This window comes from Saccostrea cucullata, unplaced genomic scaffold (assembly GCF_032062105.1).
Source record: "Saccostrea cucullata isolate Sc308-1 unplaced genomic scaffold, CSIRO_AGI_Scuc_v1 ctg854, whole genome shotgun sequence".
Lineage (NCBI taxonomy): Eukaryota > Metazoa > Mollusca > Bivalvia > Ostreida > Ostreidae > Saccostrea > Saccostrea cuccullata.
Genome location: NW_026934639.1, coordinates 453,935 through 474,102, shown reverse-complemented (window position 1 = coordinate 474,102; position 20,168 = coordinate 453,935). Strand labels below are relative to the sequence as shown.

General features: G+C 32.9%; 2 protein-coding genes across 2 annotated transcripts in view; one reads left to right on the top strand and one right to left on the bottom strand.

Annotated features, from left to right (window-relative positions):
* Nucleotides 1-16,810, bottom strand: part of LOC134241084 (uncharacterized) — a 57,031-nt gene extending 40,221 nt beyond the window's left edge. The window contains exons 1-8 of the mRNA XM_062723168.1: nucleotides 16,647-16,810; nucleotides 16,072-16,383; nucleotides 15,749-15,886; nucleotides 15,174-15,464; nucleotides 14,739-15,011; nucleotides 12,991-13,305; nucleotides 12,756-12,881; nucleotides 12,320-12,631 (exon numbers count right to left, since the gene is read on the bottom strand). Of these exons, the coding sequence (XP_062579152.1) occupies nucleotides 12,320-12,631; nucleotides 12,756-12,881; nucleotides 12,991-13,305; nucleotides 14,739-15,011; nucleotides 15,174-15,464; nucleotides 15,749-15,886; nucleotides 16,072-16,383; nucleotides 16,647-16,743 (1,864 nt within the window). The 5' untranslated portion in view covers nucleotides 16,744-16,810. The remainder of the gene's footprint in view (nucleotides 1-12,319; nucleotides 12,632-12,755; nucleotides 12,882-12,990; nucleotides 13,306-14,738; nucleotides 15,012-15,173; nucleotides 15,465-15,748; nucleotides 15,887-16,071; nucleotides 16,384-16,646) is intronic.
* Nucleotides 1,752-5,457, top strand: LOC134241105 (uncharacterized). The gene is made up of 2 exons (XM_062723193.1): nucleotides 1,752-2,067; nucleotides 3,767-5,457. Exon 2 carries the CDS (start codon nucleotides 3,806-3,808, stop codon nucleotides 4,961-4,963), a length of 1,158 nt encoding a protein of 385 aa, XP_062579177.1. The 5' UTR covers nucleotides 1,752-2,067; nucleotides 3,767-3,805; the 3' UTR covers nucleotides 4,964-5,457.
* Nucleotides 16,811-20,168: the final 3,358 nt, after the last annotated feature.

Below are 20,168 nucleotides of genomic sequence, written 5' to 3'. Positions count from 1 at the left end.
AAAAGACGTGTTGAACATTTTAGTTTGAAAATTCATAACTTGTCGAAATTTCATTAAATACAAAGAAATTATTTGATCATGAAGTCCTATAGGACTACTGTATACTGGTTTATTTTCGCCCCGCTTTATTTTCGGCCTTTCACACTTGCAAACTATTTTGCCCCGCTTTAAATTCGCCCAGTAACAGTTCTGTTTAAGAAATTATACTGTATTCTTTGAATCTGCCCCGTTTGAAATTCGTATAATCGAGAGAAGGGCGAAAGGGGCGAAAATAAAACGGGGGCGAAAATTTTCCTGTATACAGTATTGATTTTCATTGCCCGCCTAATCTAGTAAAGCATAAAAACAAGATCATTTGTTGCGTAGTTCTAAACACAGAAAGAGCCTCCATTGCCAATGACCACTAGAACTTATTATAGGTAAAAGTTCGAAGCCCTTCACCGAGATGAAATGTATTTTACCAAATCAACAGTACTGAGGGAACCAATGAGATTGCTTCGAGGTCACGTGATGGTCAGTGCTTTGAGGTTTCTTTGTTTACAAAGACGTGCATCTTCATCTCTGTGGAATTTATTAATTTTTAAAGTAATTCTGACTTTGTTTGCTTGCCATTGAATGCGTTAAAACTTGTGAAAGAGTTACAGAACTACTAAGAACATTTTCCTAGAGTGGTATAATTTCTGTAAATACAGAATGCCACGATCCGCGAGGCGGGAGGTTGATGCTGCCATTGTTGAGCCCCATTGTGGGCCAGGCACTGCTTTATCTCATACACCCAATTCTGGGTTTGAGAGTTCTGAAAATACTGAGCCCAATTTTGGGACAAAGACGCAGTCAAAAAACAATTTTGGATCTGCGGGAGACAGGAGCATTCACATAGCTGACTGCGAACCGAGCGTTGGAGATTACGTAACAGAATCCCGATCCAGCACCCATGCTTCTGAATCGGGATTGGAATGTCAAAATGACTTCCGGCAAAAACAAAAACAATGCAGCTGGAGAAATGATGCCATCGGCATTGGAGACATTTCTCATGAAACAGACTGAGTTAATGCAGCAAATGATGGTTAATATGAGCCATGTGCCAAAACTAAACCAGCCATCGGCAACCATTACTAGACCACTGGACGAAAATGACGACAATTCATACTCAATCGCATTATCTGAGGAGTCGCAAGGAAATTCGGATGAAGAACCGGATACGGATTGGACGAATGAATTAGACAAAATAGCTGATCCAGCCGCAATCGAGGATGATATTATAGACGAAAAGGATTCAGATGACTTACTTTCTTCTATGGAACTATTTTATAAACAGGAAGAAAAATGTTCTGGTAAAATTGAAGACAGACTTGCAAAAATTGTAAATGATAGCATGAGGACACGTATTGGAGAAACAAAAAAGAAAGACTTACTGGCAAAACACATGAAACCACAGAACTGTGAGAAAATAACAGTCCCTAGAATTAACAAGGGCATCTGATCAAGCCTACCAAGGAAAGCACGGGACCAAGATTTAAAACTACAACACATACAAAGTACTATGTGTAAAACCTTTTATCCATTGATACACTTAATGGACAAACTTCTGAAAGCACAGACTGGGAAACAAGGACTTACACAGACAGATGTTACTGACTGTTTTGCTCTGTGCAATGACACTTTCAAACTGTTACAACTGGGGTTCTCGGAGATGTCACAACGAAGAAGATTGTCACTCAGACCTGAGCTGTCTAACGAGTACAAGGCATTATGTGCAGCAGAAATTCCTGTCACATATTATTTGTTTGGGGACGAACTAGAGAAACAAATCAAAGAAATAACTGATGCCAAAAAAGTCAGCAGGAAAATCACAGACAAACACAACCAGTCTCAGCGATACTCCCCCATCTATTCAAATTTCAAGAACCGTTACACACAGAACAGGCAGAACAGCTTTAAGTCTCCATCTTATGGACGACATACAATGAATAACAGGAACAACACCAACAAGAGCTCTTTTTTAGAGAAGCGCCAGTTCCAAAAATTTCAAAGGAACAAAAAAGACTAGAACAAAACCCTACAACTGTAAGTACTGATACAAGAAACATGAGACTGAAAAATAACCCTGACAATTTTACGGGGGGAAAAATTTCTTCATTCAGAAATAAATGGTCAGAGATCACCTCTGATCCCTGGACTCTAAATGTTGTATCAGGTTATGAAATTGAACTTGCAAGTGAACCCTTACAAAAATTGGTTCCAAGGAACATAAAATTTTCTATGACTGAGGAAGAAGGTCTAGATAGGGAAATTTCTAAATTCTTAGATAAAAACATAATTGAAAAAGGGAATGATTTTTATTGTGATCAGTATATATCAACAATCTTTCCTCGTGAGAAAAAAGATGGCTCAATCAGACTCATTTTGAATTTGAAAAAATTTAATTCAGAAGTAGAACACATCCATTTCAAGATGGACACATTAAAATCAGCTATAAACCTAATGAAAAAAGACTGTTGGTTTGCTTCCATTGACCTAAAAGATGCCTATTATTCAGTCCCAGTAACAAGGGCAGACAGAAAATATCTCCGATTCATGTGGAAAGACCAATTATTTCAATTTACCTGTCTACCCATGGGATTATCTACATCTCCAAGAGTGTTCACAAAACTTTTGAAACCAGTTCTTTTACAACTGAGGAAATTGGGTCATTCAATAGTGTGCTACATAGATGACTGCTTGCTACAGGGTGATTCTTATTATTCTTGTAAAAACAACGTGTTAGACACAGTAACACTTATGGATAATTTAGGACTAACAATTCATCCGGAGAAGTCAATATTTGTTCCAACTAAAGAAATAGAATTTTTGGGATTTTTATTGAATTCAGAAAAAATGACTGTGTCAGTAACTTGTGAAAAAGCAGACAAAATTGTCCTACTGTGCAAAAAAGTACTTAATAAAGTTGAAATCTCTATCAGAGACTTTTCACAAATCATAGGAAAATTGGTTGCATGTCAGCCAGGTGTCCAGTTCGCACCACTATTTTTGAAAGACTTAGAACATGAAAAAGAACAAGCATTAAAATGTGCTAAAGGTGATTATGATTCAGTTATTAAAATATCAGAATCAGCACGAGACATCTTATCATGGTGGATTAACAATCTCCACACAAGTCTCTACCCTATCAATAGACCCGAACCACATGTGGTGTTAGAGAGCGATAGTTCAGGCTTAGGATGGGGGGGACTACTCCAAGGTGACTCTTCAAAAAAACAGGGGGACACTGGTCTTACACAGAACAGCAAAACCACATCAATTATTTGGAACTGTTAGCTGGGTTCTTGACCTTAAAAAGTTTTTGCTCTATCATGAAAGACTGTCATATAAAACTGTGCATGGACAATACAGTAGCTGTCTCCTACTTGCAAAATATGGGAGGTAAAACTCCGACATTACACAACTTGGCACGAGAAATTTGGCTTTGGTGTAAACGTCGAAATATTTGGTTAACTGCATGTCACCTTCCTGGTAAGAAAAATTATGAAGCAGACAAACTCTCAAGAAACTTATCTAAGGATATGGAATGGATGTTAGACAAGACTGTATTTCAAAATATTTGTGAACAGCTTGGAACCCCTGATATTGATTTATTTGCTTCCAGAATCAATACACAGTTGACTACATATGTGTCATTTTTACCAGACCCCACAGCAATTGCTGTAGATGCTTTTAGCTTTGCATGGACATATGATAAACTATATTATATGTTTCCTCCTTTTAGCTTGTTGGGGAGAGTCATTCAAAAGATAGAGACAGACAGATGCAAAGCAGTTCTGGTGGCACCTCTTTGGACAACTCAGCATTGGTTCACAAAATTACTCCAATTACTGGTGGAACCACCTATTCTAATACCAAAGCGACATCATCTATTAACTCTTCCCATGTCACCAAACGAGAAGCATCCACTGTCAAAAATGCGACTTTTTGTGTGCAAAATATCAGGGAGAGCCTCAGACAGCAAAATATATCGGAGGACATTGCAGACATTTTGCTATCATCCTGGAGACAATCCACACAACAACAATATTGGACGTATTTCCATAAATGGATGCTATTTTGTGAGCGAAAATCAATTAATACATTTCAAGCATCTGTAAATAATGTTTTAGAGTTCTTATTACAATTGTACAACAGTGGATTAGGTTATAGTGCTGTGAACACAGCAAAGTCATGTATTTCTTCAGTGTTTGAAATTATTAATCCGGAAACTAGTCTTGGTAGCAATAGTTTGATTAAAAAATTTATGAGAGGCATATTTAACAAAAGACCATCATTGCCTAGATATGCATGTACATGGGATGTTTCATTAGTTTTAGAATATTTGAAAACTCTTATTCCTGTAAATACTATTAGTCTTAGACTTTTGAGTTGGAAGTTAGCTATGTTGATTGCTTTATTGACAGGACAAAGATGTCAGTCTTTACATCTGATAGATATTAGAAATATTTTCATATACAATGTTTTTGTAAAAATTCATTTCGGAGACTTGTTGAAACAATCCAAACCTGGCAGTCATTTACAACCTATTGAACTTGTGCGATACAAACAAGATGAACGCTTATGTGTTGTGAAAACCTTACAAGAATACTTAGGACGTACAAAATCTTTGCGTGGCGAAGAAATACAGCTGTTCGTTAGCACCATGACACCTCATCAAAAGATTTCCAAACAGACAATTAGCAACTGGATAAGGACTGTGTTAGAAAATTCTGGTATTGATGTAAAAATGTTTAAGGCTCACAGCACAAGAACAGCATCAATGAGTGCTGCAAAATCCGCAAATGTACCAATTACGACCATTTTGAATGTTGCCGGTTGGAAATCAGATTGTACATTTCGAAAGTTTTATAATAAGCCATGTAGTGAAGAAAAAGTGAATGTAGGAAATATTATTTTGGAAAATTATTCAAAGTCATGAAATCTAATTGTGTCGCTTTTGTTTAAAATGTCAATACATCATCATGTTAAATGCATGTTTATGTTATATTCAACTAGTCGAAAATAAAAGTGAACTGTTTGCATTTGTTTTTAATATATACAATACATTTTGAATCCTTGGAAGTATTGTCTCTAAAATCTCATTGGTTCCCTCAGTACTGTTGATTTGGTAAAATTAGAAAATTAAATGAATATTACTTGTAAGATGAAATTTGATTATAATTTTACCAAATCAACTTAGTACTGAGGGATCAAATGCCCATCCCATATCCACCCTTTGTATATGGGATGCTGGAAATCATCTAAATCTAAATGGATATTATTATTATTAAAATTACATCAATACTTCCAAGGATCTCTGAATACTGACCATCACGTGACCTCGAAGCAATCTCATTTGATCCCTCAGTACTAAGTTGATTTGGTAAAATTATAATCAAATTTCATCTTACAAGTAATATTCATTTAATTTTCTAATTAGAACCGCTGGTATGTCAAGTATTTATTCAAAAAAAACTTTCACTACTTTTGGGATTATTCATACGTACTTTTGACTGACGTAAAAAAATGATGAAAGTACCCACATGTACAAGCGATTCTCAGGTGTAAAGACGAATAAAGACCCCCATCGAATAATGACCGGGGGTCATTATTCGACAGCGAAAAATGACCCCCGGTCATTATTCGACGTAGAAAAATGACCCTTTTGCCCGTAGAAAAAGTGTCACCACCCTAAAAATTTGCAGAACCCACGTGAAGAAAAATGACCCCCGTAGAAAAAAGACTCCCTGTTGATTAAAGCTGAAATTTTTAGGGGGCAAAAAAATATTGGATAAAGAAGCATATTGGCCAAAAAGCTCACCTGAGCTTCTTTGGAATAAATTGATGATATGTTGATCTCATAACATACGATTATAGATATATTTTAAGGTCAATGCGATGATTCAGAATCTAAAGGAGTAAAGATTTATCGAGCCTAAAGGGTTAGATAAACATTGTTTTTCAATGGTAGGAATCATCGTTCTGACAGGAAAAATCAGCAGTATCATATATTATTTTATCCTCCGCTTGAAAAGCGGGAGGGTTTATAGTGATTTGGATGTCTGTCCGTCTGTTATGCTTTGGGGTATCCATCTGTTATCCGCAACTCCTCTTATATATAACAAGATCAACATGTGTTTGTAAAACACTGATGCCCCCGTATGGCAACATAGCAAAGATTAAGCTTTTCTTAAATGCTAATTTAATTAATTGGTACCAAAAGTAGGGTATTCTCACTAGAAAACAATTGTGAAATTTGAAAGTAAGCTAATGTTAAAGTTTTTTAATAAGCAGGGATGGGGTAATAGAATAAAGTAATTGTAATTGAGTGTAATTACTTACATTTTTCAAAGTAATTGAAAGTAATTTGTATTTGAGCGAGGCTTCAATTACAAGTAATTGAATGTATTTAAATACATTTCAAAAAAGGTCATGTATTTTCAATTATTTTTCAATTACATTTCAATTACTTTTTTTTCGAAAATGAAAGTTTATATTTAAAAAGATGTCTTATAATGATACATATATATATGGTTGCTGGTTGGTTTATATTACTTATTCCCATGTTTTATAAATCTTAGTTCTTGTTATTACCACTTGCAAATAACAATGATTGTTTAGATGGTTACCGGTAATTTATTTTACAGCAATTAGACTAACTACATCCCCTTTTAGATTTACCTGTATTCTATTCATTTTAAGATAGAAAATAATGAATTGAATTGTGATAGATATTATTTATTTCCTTCAAAAATGTGGACTTGAGAAAGTAACAAAAAAAGATCATGCCATACACCATACTGGTGTAGCATGGGCTTGTGTTTGTACAATAATTAATTGTCTCATAATTTTTAATTTGTTTATACAGTGTGTCACACTCATTAGAAGGCAATGGTCTAATCTTGACCAGGTGTGAACCCCTATCATACCCAAGTACAAAAACACTGAATGAAAATTCGAATTTGATTTTATTTTTGTTTTTTTTTTTATAAAAATAAAACTCAAAGTAATTGAAATGTATTTAATTACATTTGTCAAAGTAATTGAAAGTATTTGATTACATTTGAAAAAATCAATGTAATTGTGATTGCAAGTAATTGACAAAATTATCAATGTATTTGAAAGTAATTAATTACATTACAAAGTAATTGACCCAAAGCCTGTTAATAAGTACAAAAATCTGCAAGGCCAAGGTCAAAAGGTCAATGTAATTAGTATCAAATGAAAGGTCTTGCCACATAAAATACTTATGTAGAGCATGAAAGCCCTAGCCCCAACCGTTCAGAAGTTATGGTCAACTTTCAATTTCTTAAAAAGTAGGTCAAACTCCAAGGTCAAAGTCAAAGGGTCAAAGTTATTGTTATCAAATGAAAGGTCTTGTCATAAGGATCAAATATGTAAAGTATGCAAGCATTAGCCCTAACTCTTTAAAAGTTATGGTTAAGGTTTGCTTTTTTAAAGTAGGTCAAAGTCAAAGGGTCAAAGATCTTTGTATCCAATGAATGTTCTTTTCACAAGGATTACATATATGAAGTATGAAAGCCCTATCCCTTACCGTTCAAAAGTTTTGGCCAAGGTTAAAGTTTTTCACAAGTACGGAAATCTACAAGGTCAAAGGGTCAAAGTTGTTGGTATTCATTGAAAGGTCTTTTAACAAACATAACATATATGAAGTACAAATGTCCTGGTGTCTATTGTTCAAAAGATATGGCCAAAATAAAATTTTAAAATTTTCATGTAAAAGTGGGTCAAAGTCCAAGGTCAAGGTCAAAAGGTCAAATTTGGTGGTACCCAAAGAAAGGTCTTGTCACAAGAAATACATATATGAAATATGAAAGTCATAGCTCCACTAAATCGAAAGTTATGGGCAAGGTTAAAGTTTTTGCAGACAAACAGAGAGACAGCTAGACAGACAGAGAGACAGACAGACGGACACGACAAAAACTATAACCCCGAAACTTCGTTTACGGGGCATAAAAATATGTATTTTAAACAGCTATGCCCCTGTATGGCAACATAGCGAAGATTAAATTTTTCTTAAAGGCAATTTAAATATAATGGTACCCAAAGTAGGGTCTTCTCACAAGAAATACAATTGCAAAATAAGAAGGCCCTAGCACCACTTGTTAAAAATTAATGGCTAAGGATAAGTGTTTGAAAGGAAGGTCAAACTCAAAGGTCAAAGGGTCAAAGTTGATGGTTTCTTAAGAAAGGTTTAATGTAAGAAGGATTACATTAATTAAATTTTGTGAAGTATGAGAGTACTAGTATCTTCCGTTTAAAAGTTATAGCCAAAGTAAATTAATAAAAAATTTGGCATTTTTGTGTAAAATGGGACAAACTGCAATGTAAAAGTCAAAAGGTCAAATCTTGTGGTACCCAAAGTAAGGTCTTGTCACAAGGAATGTACACATATTGAATTTGAAAGACATAGCTACAATAAATGAAAAGTTATGGTAAAGGTTAAAGTTTTTGCGGAGAAACAGACATACAGACGGACACGATAAAACTATATACCCCCGAATCTTCGATTACAGGGACATAAAAAGAAATAGTCTTCAATTAACTTTTCATATTATGATACAGTATAAAGAAGACGTTACAAAAATGAAAATGTTTGTTCTGATTTTCATATATAAATTCTCTGAAAAATATATACTCAGAACTGGGTAAAATCGTGGAGTAAAACAAGAAATAAGAAATGTAATGAATACTGTGCGCTAAATCAAATGGTTATGTCTACATCTACATGTATAGTTTTTGCATTAGAATGTGTATTTTACACTAGCCCATAGCTTTACAGAGCATACTTTTAGGTGTAATACCCACCCCACCCCCTTACTTATTTAGGAGGAAGTTGATTATCAACAAAAGCAACAAAAAAAAAACTACCCTACCTTTATTCTTCTATAAGGAGGGACTAAAAATAAGCTGAAAATGATCTACTATTCTACTTATTTTTAACTGTTACTCTGCCAGAATACTTTCAAGTATACCCCCACCAACATTTAAAGTATATTTTAATCATGGCGAAGTAAATTGTGATATGATTGAACTTGTGTGAAGGCTTAATTTCATTTCAATATTTTATCTACAGCCTCTTTCAGTATTATTGAAAGGTACAGAGTTTTATTTATATTTTTGCTTTTCATTTATTATGCCCCTGTAAACAAAGTTTCGGGGGTATACAGTTTTTGTCGTGTCCGTCTGTCTGTCTGTCTCTCTGTCTGTCTAGCTGTCTCTCTGTTTGTCTGTTTGTCTGCAAAAACTTTAACCTTGCCCATAACTTTTGATTTAGTGGAGCTATGACTTTCATATTTCATATATGTATTTCTTGTGACAAGACCTTTCTTTGGGTACCACCAAATTTGACCCTTTGACCTTGACCTTGGAGTTTGACCCACTTTTACATGAAAATTTTAAAATTTTACTTTGGCCATATCTTTTGAATAGTAGACACCAGGACATTTATACTTCACATATATAATGATTGTCAAAAGACCTTTCACTAGATACCAACAACTTTGACCCTTTGACCTTGACCTTGTAGATTTCCTTACTTGTGAAAAAACTGTAACCTTGGCCATACCTTTTGAACGGTAAGGGATAGGGCTTTCATACTCCATATATGTAATTCTTGTGAGAAGACCCTTTATTGGATATGAAGATCCTTGACACTTTGACCTTGACTTTTGAGATTGACCTACTTTAAAAAATCAAACCTTGACCATAACTTTTAAAAACTTAGGGCTATTGCTTTCATACTTTACATATTTAATTCTTATGACAAGACCTTTCATTTGATAACAATAACTTTGACCCTTTCACCTTGACCTTGGAGATTGACCTGCTATAAAAATACATCATTGACCATAACTTTGAAAGGGTTTGGGCTAGGGTATTCATACAGTGTACTTCACATATTTAATCCTTGTGGCAAGACCTTTCGTTTGATATCAAGAGCTTTGACCTTTTGACGTTGACATTGGAGTTTGACTTACTTTTTACAAAGATTAACCTTGACCATAACATTTGAACAGTAGGGGCTAAAACTTTCATTTTTCACATGTGTTATCCGTGTGACAAGACCTTTCATTGGATATCAAGAATCTTGACCCTTTGACCTTGACTTTTGAGTTTTTTTGTTTTTTTTTTTTTGGGGGGGGGGGGTAAAAATTTCCTCCTCTTTCACTGTCAAATAGGATTTGCCAAACTTATACAATCTAAAAGATGAAATGAAGGAAAAATTAATTTTTCTATTAAAGAGTATTGGAACCCGATTGTTGCATGGTTTGATTTCTAAAAACAAGTGGAATATCATTCTTTAAGCAAACACTATAAGGAGGAATATTAAAAAGAAATTTTATTTACTTTACAATTAAAGAATCTCTTTTCACTTTAAAGGGGGCCTTTTTCAATGGGGGTCAATTTTTTATAGGAATAACATATAAAATAATGACCCCTAGGGCATTTTTTCTACAAAAAATGAATTTTTTCTACGGGTAGGGGGTCATTTTTTGTCATTGAAAAATGACCCCCGGTCATTATTCGACGGGGGGTCATTATTCGTCTTTACACCGGCTCTAATACAAGGTTTAAAGTTTTTTTATTACATGCATATATAGATTATGACCCGAGTTTTTATTGAATTTGACATAATGACATCGTAGCTTATGCATTATTATAATATTGCACTATGTAAAAGCGATATAATAATTTAGTCAGCCGATGCAGAAATCAGTATATATATTTTCTCTAGCACACATAGTCTCAATAAAAGTTTGTAAGAGCTTTAGAAGCACTGTAAACCAACTTTTATTCGCGACGACTATACTTTGCGATATGCCAGGGGTAAACTGCTTCGCGACGATTAAAAAGCCTCGTAATCGCGAATATTTCGCCGCAGACTGGTCTTTTAATTCTCTGTGTCTATGAAATACAGATTTGAAAAAAGCTTAATCGCGAAAATTAATCTTTCATTGTCAAATAGGATTTGCCAAACTTGTACAATCTAAAAGATGAAATGAAGGAAAAATTAAGCGAATAAAAGTTAGATAACAGTTGTTTTGAATCAGTTTCTTTGTTATCTCTTTAGATTGCGATTACACGTTTTATTATATATACAAAAAGTTTTAAAATGCATTATCCATAGATTTAGATATATTAACAAAGGATGCTTGAATTTGATCAATTATTTTTTTGTATTCATCTCCATGTCTTTAGAACGTTGGAGCTCATCTTTTTAAAGCCCATTTGATTTCGTTCAGATGCTGGTTGCTCTACACCCGTCCACTTTCACTCACCAGCTCCCATCCCAAGTAGATTTTTTGAGATTTGACGGTTAACAGATAACTTGATTGTTTTGACACCCCCGTATAAATTCGTTGCTACGGTCTATTTTTACGTCTATTTAAATACATGACTTATAGGCAATGCTTTCTCCTACCTTTGTATTCAATAATAAGCAAAGTGTATTGGGGGTGATAGTGGTTTGTAATTCAGTAACTACAAACAAAACATGTAGTTTTTAAAAAAAATAATTTAAATTTCAACAGTACAAAGAAGTGCATGTACGAAAGCTAGGTGAAGACCATGCAGTCGTAGTTATACAATAAAACTGGATAGACTATTGTGGAATCTTGAAGGAATACGACCATATTCATCCGATGCTTCACGATACTGCTTTAATGCTTGTCTCTGATATTTCTTTACTTTCCCAGTGTCTAATTTTAAATTTAATATTACGTATCTCTTATTCATCCGTCACTTTTTACGAAAATACATCTGCATCATCAGTTTATTCTTAGAGAATACCCTAGCAATGACCTACTTAATTATATTTTCAAAAATGTTCTCAAATTATACTTTTATAGGTATTATCGTATACGTATAAACTTATTTTTATCTTTGAATTCTTCATTATCAAAACAAAAAAGTTGTGTAAAGACTAGGAACTTAGGCGTACTCATGAGCAGCCGTAGATTCTTAGCTAATAAATTAACTTTGTCCGATTTTAGGTTTAGTCACGCAGATTCAATCTCGAAGTTTACGCATAGTCGTAGGCTGTTTTGAGAAACGGGCCCCTGGTTGTTAAAAGTCCTTGTTTGCTGTCCCTCCGACTTGATTTATTTCAATAGATTTTTTAGCTTTATGAATAATCATTATTTTTTCTATATTTCATTTAGAAAAGATTTTTTTGAAAAGATATATAAAATTTGCTTCAGTGAACTTATTTAAACTTCTTATTTTTCCTATTTTCATTTTTTTATGAAAAACCTATAAACGTTCACCTTACCTAAGATTATATAATTTCTTCCTGAATCTACAATAATTTCGTCTGTTGGATCGCTTAAATGAATCTTTGAACGAATGTAGATTGAATGTCGCTTTCCTGGTTGTAATTTACATGGAGTTGTATATTCCGATATATTTCCGACAGAAACTGTTTTTGAAGAAATGGCTTGGTTTCCATTCATAATATGTGTATCAGAAGTGATGACTTGGTATCCTGTTATCAGCTCTCGGTCCCTTGTAGGATGCTCCCATGTAATGGTTATGTCACACGTGGAGCTCCAAATATGGATTGATCGTGCTTGTAAATCACTCCCTGTAATAAAAAGACATATTTTTAATCTTGCTTTTTAACAACATTAAAATATCAAATGCTTAAATGATGTTGGGAATTTTTTTTATGTATTATATAAAATATTAATCATACAAAGCATACTCACTGCTGTAGCATTCTTTTCCCTTATGATAAGTATCTGTATTGCACAGACATTTGCCGCTAGAACATTCCAAATATTTATGTTCAAGGCATTCTCTTGTATAGTTACATGGCTCAGAAAATTTTAGACCTGTGGAAGAAATCATGAATGAATACAGCGTTAAGAAGCAAGCTTTTAAAAAAAGAGTTTTGACTTCTGTTGTTTAAACGCAGAAAATTATATGCACAACATCACGTACTTCCATGAACGTCAACATTTGATGTATATTCACTTGTTCCCCAACCTTCCGAATTTCGTGCAGAGCATCGAAACCAAGCTCCTTCTTCATGATAAAAATCCACCCTGTTGATAACCAGTTTTGGGTTGAAGAGGTCAAGGGAACTGCCGTTATATCTACTGTGCGTTATGTTGAACCCGCTGAAATTTGTTTCCCACTTCATTTCCAAAGTCGGCGGAAAATCAGACATATTTTTGACTGTTGCTGTTATTTCCATGTTTGAGAGGTATGGAACATCGACCGAATGCCCTGAAGTGATTATCACCCAAGGAGTACCTTGTGAAGACATAAGATACAGAAAAATAACTTCTCTACTTGTAAAAACAACTTGGCCAATTTTATTAAAGAATGATTTAGAAAAACAAATAAATAAATAAATAATAAAATTACGTAAATGTTATAATAATTAAACCTGAGTTTGAGTACTGAACATTTCATTACAGCAAATTGTTTGTTTAAAAAAACGTAAATTCTTTCAACTGGTATACTTTGGGAAGCTATTACATTTATTCCTTTTTCATCATTTTTTTTCTAAAAACAAATTAACAATTTTTTCAATTACAAATGTCCTCAAACTGAAATATTTCTTTAAAAAAAAAGATTGATCAAATCAATACCTATTTGATGTAATTCATCGTGACATAAGCAAGAAAGTTTTGAATTTTTTTCCGATCGAAAGACACACAGAATAAAAATTAGATCGTTGGTATTGAAAATACAGAAAAAAATGTAAACTTCATGTACATAAGTGTTTGATGAAAATGTGATTTGGTATAGAATAATACATACTACAGCTTACTCCACTTATATTGAACTCGCTTATTTTGAAATTCCGCTTATTTTGAAATAGAAATAAATCCCCCGTTTTTGCCTCTCATATTCTTTGCATTGAAATAACGGTTATATTGAAATCCGATATATTGAAATTTTGCTTATATTGAAGCCACTGATCGGTCCCCACAGGTGATAATGAGTTGTTTTCATAAAGGTTATATTGAAGTACTCCCTGGCGGCTGTCATTACAGTTGGTGGCAATAATTATGCCTGATTGACCAGCTGATATACAAAGGTGTGAATAATTAAGTTTTCACCTTATGTGTTTTTATACTGCATGTTCTTACGAAATAAAATTCTTCACTGTTAAATTCTTTGCGGCCATGTATATAATACGGACATATCGAGGCTAAACAGATAAACGTAATATTATAATAGTAACCCCCACAGATCTAGAAAAAAAACCCATAACTTTGAAATTAAATGAGTGCTGTTAATGGCTATTGATACGCCTAAATTCGAAATAACTAAGGGATTACCCCGAGTACACTTACGATGAAATACAAGCAGCGTTCAGCAGTACTCAACCGTTTTAGTCCGGTGAATTTTCTCCAAAACGCAAATAAATGTGATCGGGGAATAATAATGAGGTTGGAAATTGTCTTTTCAATGTAAAAGAAATAAAAAAAAATATTTAAACTTTCAAGGACTCATATTCTTTGTTATTTGTTCACTGTTATAGATAAACGAGAACAAAGTTAATTTGTTCGGGTTTGTTCTTCTTTATTTAAGATCGGGGTTGAACTTGTAAAAATGGCGGCTTCACGATTTCGCTTATATTGAATTACGGATATATTGAAATAATTTGCATGGTCCCCTGAATTTCAATATATCCGGAGTAGGCTGTATTATGTAATAAGAAACATCACACTTACGTAGAGTACCGATTACTTCCTTATAAGCCTTACTACTTTTCCCATAACTTCTGGCAACGATAGATACAGTGTAATTTTTACCAGGCTCCAACCTATTTGACAAGGACCCTTTATTAGTATATGTAACGAAGGCATAGGTTTGTGCATTACTATATATATTGATAATGTATCTATCAACACGAGTATTGTTTTCCGGAGGTGTCCATTCTAGATGTAGTTTTTCAGGGTGAAAGATACTAGTGTTCCTAATCACAGAGCCTGGTGGAAGAGGTTCTGAAAGTAAAACAATTTCATTTCTTATCTATGTTAATGGTTTGTTTACTACACCTTAATAATATTTTGTTGAATGTTATTAAGAAATCACTGCATGGTATTGAAGAATCTCCTCAAATACATTGTAACAGTAAACAAATAAAAGAAATCATAAAAACTGACCTACAATTAATGCCTGTCGTTTTTCAACGGTAAAGGTTTCTGAAGGGTCGGTCACTTTCACATTGGATGTAATTGTGAAATAGTATCTATGTCCAGGAACATAATAAGAGTGGTACCTATAACTCTTTTGTTTCCCTACAGATGCTGACTTTATGGTGGTACCTCCATTATCCGTGATGCTTATGCCGTAATTCTGTATTAAATCGGAGTCAGTACTTGGATCTCTCCACCCAAGGTTGATCTCAGAGGATGTTATGTTAGAATGTATATTTGTGGCTAAAAGTCTGGACTCTGCATTAGAAAATATTAAACAATTATAGTGTATTACTTTTATAGTCATTGGAAGTCATTATTAATATGATTGATTACTTGTGACAAGGAATTATAACCTATTGAGTAGTTAAGAGGCCAAATTCACTGATGTATTTTATGCAGTATTTACAATGATTAATTTGCATCAATTATTGTGAGTTAAAGTTGCTTATCTGCATAATTTCACATAATTATGTGGTACCAGGAATAAAAACATACGTATTTTATACATGTGAAGGTAGAAGTTAACAACTAAAACCTACTTTCAAAACACTTTTGGTTACGATGATAAAAACCATTACGGCAAAGGCACTTTTTCTGGTTGTTTGTTGGCAAGCATAGTAAATATTTCCTTTCATCACATTCCCGAGATTCATTGCATCTGCTATTATATTGTAAAACTGAAGAAGCAAGAACATAAAAATTAAATGACTGAATAAAATGAACTTCAACATCTATGTTACCACCACTGTTAATTACTAGTATAGGTTTATAGGATCATCTGATGTTTAGATAATTAAGATGGGTAAAAAAAGTTTTCTTTGTCTTTATTTAACACACAGAATCAAAAACTAAAAAAACATACTTCCCCGAACTTTCTGTAAGTGAACTCTTGAGCTTGTACACCAGCCATCAGAAATCTTGACTTGCAGCCGATAATAACCAGTGTCATCAAAGTTAAGATTATTAATAACAAGTTTTGGAGATGGTAAATGTTCCGTCTCGTCATATTTTGGGTCAAATCTGTCAATATCTTCAGAATGACCATTATTTTCAATTCTCTGCCATATAGCATCAATAGGGGATTCTTGTTTTGCTTCTACGTTTACAGTAAACACCGCTTTTTTCCCAAAATCTACTTCTTGAAAAGGCGGGATAGACAACATGGATGGGCACACTAAAACAAGAAGCATTTAATGCAGATAAGCTGTGATTGTACTTTCAAGACAAGTACATGAAATGGAAAGTATGAACATTTTTTTAATCTAAATTTAAACCAAAAAATTAAATTACGCTTTGAGGAAACAATTAGAAATACAATTATATGCTAAAAATAGAAATATACTACACGTTTAGAATTAAGTATAATGAATGAACTGTATTTAACATTTTATGTTAGATTCCATAGCAGCTCAACATGTATGCTAAAAAAAACCCTACAAGAAGCATTTGCCCTCTGTAGTATGATCCCACTGATATGGTTCACGTCAAATGTCAGTATGAACAACAGTACACAAAAAAGGTTGGATTGAGACATGTTTTCCAAAATAAAACACTTTTGACGTTATCAGCTTTGTGATATTGTGTTTAATCTCACATCTCAGAGATCTAAAAAGAGAAGTTAAAAATAAATTTTGTTATTATATAGTCTATTTATAGTCCCTATATAATCTATACAAACGCAAACAGTTCATAACACTAAATATTCACCGGATTTTAAGCCGTATTCACCGGAGGGTCAATGCGCGTGCAACAGCATTGTGACGTCACAATCAAAACATCAAACAACGTTGAAAACAACGGTTGCAACAGCTGCAGCGAGCTACGTATCTGAGCAGAAAAAACAATTATTCAAACCTTTTTTCAGGATTATTTTTTAACATCTGGACGTCTTACACATAGCGAAACTCGGAAAGGAAAACACATTGGCTACAAACACTGTAATCTAGAGATTTTTTTTTTATTTTCAACAATGGAAGATCGCAAATGAAAATGGTGTCGTCATACAGCCTTCAATGTCTTATCTATTCAAATCCCGACTATATAATAAAACAATCATGTACTCTTTTGGTGTTGAATATGGTTTGTTATTCACCAGAAAAATATCCATATTGACCTCGGTCAATATGAATATTTTTCTGGTGAATAACAAACCATATTCAACACCAAAAGAGTCCATAATTGTATATTAGATGTCGATATAAGGGCGAATAACGATCCCTGTGAAACAATCATTCCGACGTTGAAGAATAAATACGGTCATGCGCGGAATAAGGAACACTTGAAGATTTTTTAAGAGATATTTTTTGTTATTTGATAAATTGAGAATAAAAAGTAAAGAGTATCGTGGATCAATTGCTCTTCGGAATTACATTAATTTAATCTTTCAATGAGGCTTTACTTTATTATAAATTGATAGACTAATCTTTCATCTTCAGAGTGTAAAAATATTCCCGAATTGATCTAACAAATGTTTATCTACCGGTTATGTTAGTTTTTTTCCGAATACCCTTTTTAAGTCAAAGATTTTAACAGTGGGCAATACTGTTCATATAATATATATATATATCCCTTAAAAATTAAAATTAGAAGAGTACATGATATTTAATTGAAGACATATTCGGACTTTTCACAAAAATCGTTAACAACAAGAATTAATCAATTATAGTGTATTCGATGCATGTCCAAACAAAAAATGAGATAATCTTGTTCAATTATCTATGATATTTCGTACAGTTCAAACATAATGCTTAATATATGTACTTTAATTGATGTACTGTATGTTCTTCTTTATCAGAGAAAAGCATGACAATTTAGTCGAAACAAACAAACTTTAACAAATAAATCATAACAAGTAGGTCATTGTCAATCCAGGGCTTCCGTGCATAACTGTCTCCTTGTCGGAGCAAATAATGTGTCAGAAAAAAATTCTGGGCATCACCAGCACAATATTTTTTTTTAATTTTTTTTCTGAATTTAGAAAACTTACAGTCTATGGATTTAGTTACTAACAAGATTTTTTAAAATGATCTACATCTTTTCGAAATGATTGCTTTGATTAAGGTCTTGAAAGCCTTGTAACACTAACGTATTGTCATCAGAATCCTACTTGTTTTAAAAAAATGAATCTACTTAGACAATTTATCTTTAGTAAACCGTATAAGTTGCGATACATAAACATATGCGTTGGCAAACTAGGAAAACTACGAAATCAATACATATAAAAAGGTGGCTAGGTAAAAGCTAGTTATGATGTCATTTTTATTCGGCCATAAATGATAATAAGAGGTAAAATATTGAAAAAAGAACAGATTTAAAAAATAATCATGACGAAGACAAGACAAAAACTTAATCATCATTTTGATATCAACTTCAGAGTATTTGCATGTACAATCAGAATGTTTTTTAACAAAATAATTTTGTAAATGACTAATGACAAGGTACTAAGTAAGTAAATGAACGAGCTTCATTTGTATTGAAAAAGAAGCTGTCAATAATATTTAAAGACTTTTTTTTCTTGAGTATTGGGTATAGGTAATTTTGGTGCTTTTATCTCTTGAAAGTTACGAGTATTTCTTTAAAAAAGGAGGGGGAATTTTATAATTATTTACCGATATGCCAAATTCACTTATATGGTATTTCATGCTTCATGAAAGAAATTAAAAGGTTACGCTGTACATTCGTCTGAAGTCACTCTAAGTATAGTGCCGTCTCTATTAGAACCTGCAAAGTAAATTTTGTTTAATATATTTTATTTCAATATGTTTAACCTCTGCAAAGAAAATGAATGGAAATTGCAAATTAGAACTTTTTCAAAGTCAAAGGGGTATAAATCTGTCCAAAAAGGTCCAATCGTACCTAAAAAGAACTGGACCTAGATACTCTGATGAAAATTATGCATACCAAAGAAGAAGGTATGGTTTTGGCTTTATTGTGCCCTTAAAATGTATGATTTTAAAAAATTATGATATTGGCTTTAGCAATAATTGAGTAGACAAATATGTTAAATCATTAAAGAATACGGCGACATTAAGGAGGACCATTCTGAAAATATGACGTCACTAATGGGTACATTTCTAAGTTTAAGGGTTTTCCACTCTCACAATTTTAATGATTCAAAGTACAAAAACTGCATTTCTTTTCATTTAATATAGTTTAAATTTACTATCTATTGCAAAAAAATGTATAGGTCGCCATATTATTTAGGATAGGAGACATAAATAAACAGAAGTGTGTGTCAACATAAAAAAATAAATTTTTTGTAATTATTATAAAAATTTTGTAAAATCTGGTTCAAATGCAGAATTCTGATGCTGAAAGTCCCGATATACTTGCTACTTCTGATGAGAAAATTTTGAATCGTGAATACCAGCTGGGAAACTAAGAAATACAATATAGAAAATACCTGAATGAAGATACATGAGAAGGAGATTGAATCTTTACATCCACTGAATATTTTTCCATTTATTTCTTATGAAGACTATTGCCATTAATAAGTGCATGAACAACAATGAGTAAGCCACGTATGTAGTTTTCGTGAAAAATGGCTCTTCTTACTCTTTTACATAGAATGATATATTCATCTCAAAAACAATAGTTAACAAATTTTATTTTACTTTGAATGACTTTTGATACTGTTGTAAATATAAACGATAATATGCTTTCTTTGTTTGAATGTACGGGAATTAACGTCGGAGCAATTTCAAAAAAAAACAAGATGTGTTTGTAAAACACTGATGCCCCCGTATGGCAACATAGCAAAGATTAAACTTTTCTTAAATGCAAATTTAATTAATTGGTACCAAAAGTAGGGTATTCTCACTGGAAAACAATTGTGAAATTTGAAAATAAGCTAATGTTAAAATTTTTTAATAAGTACAAAAATCTCCAAGGTCAAGGTCAAAAGGTCAATGTAATTAGTATCAAATGAAAGGTTTTGTCACATAAAATACCTATGTAGAC

Excerpts from the sequence above, each read along its gene's own strand:
- LOC134241105 (XM_062723193.1), top strand. The coding sequence starts at position 3,806 with ATGCAAAGCAGTTCTGGTGGCACCTCTTTGGACAACTCAGCATTGGTT.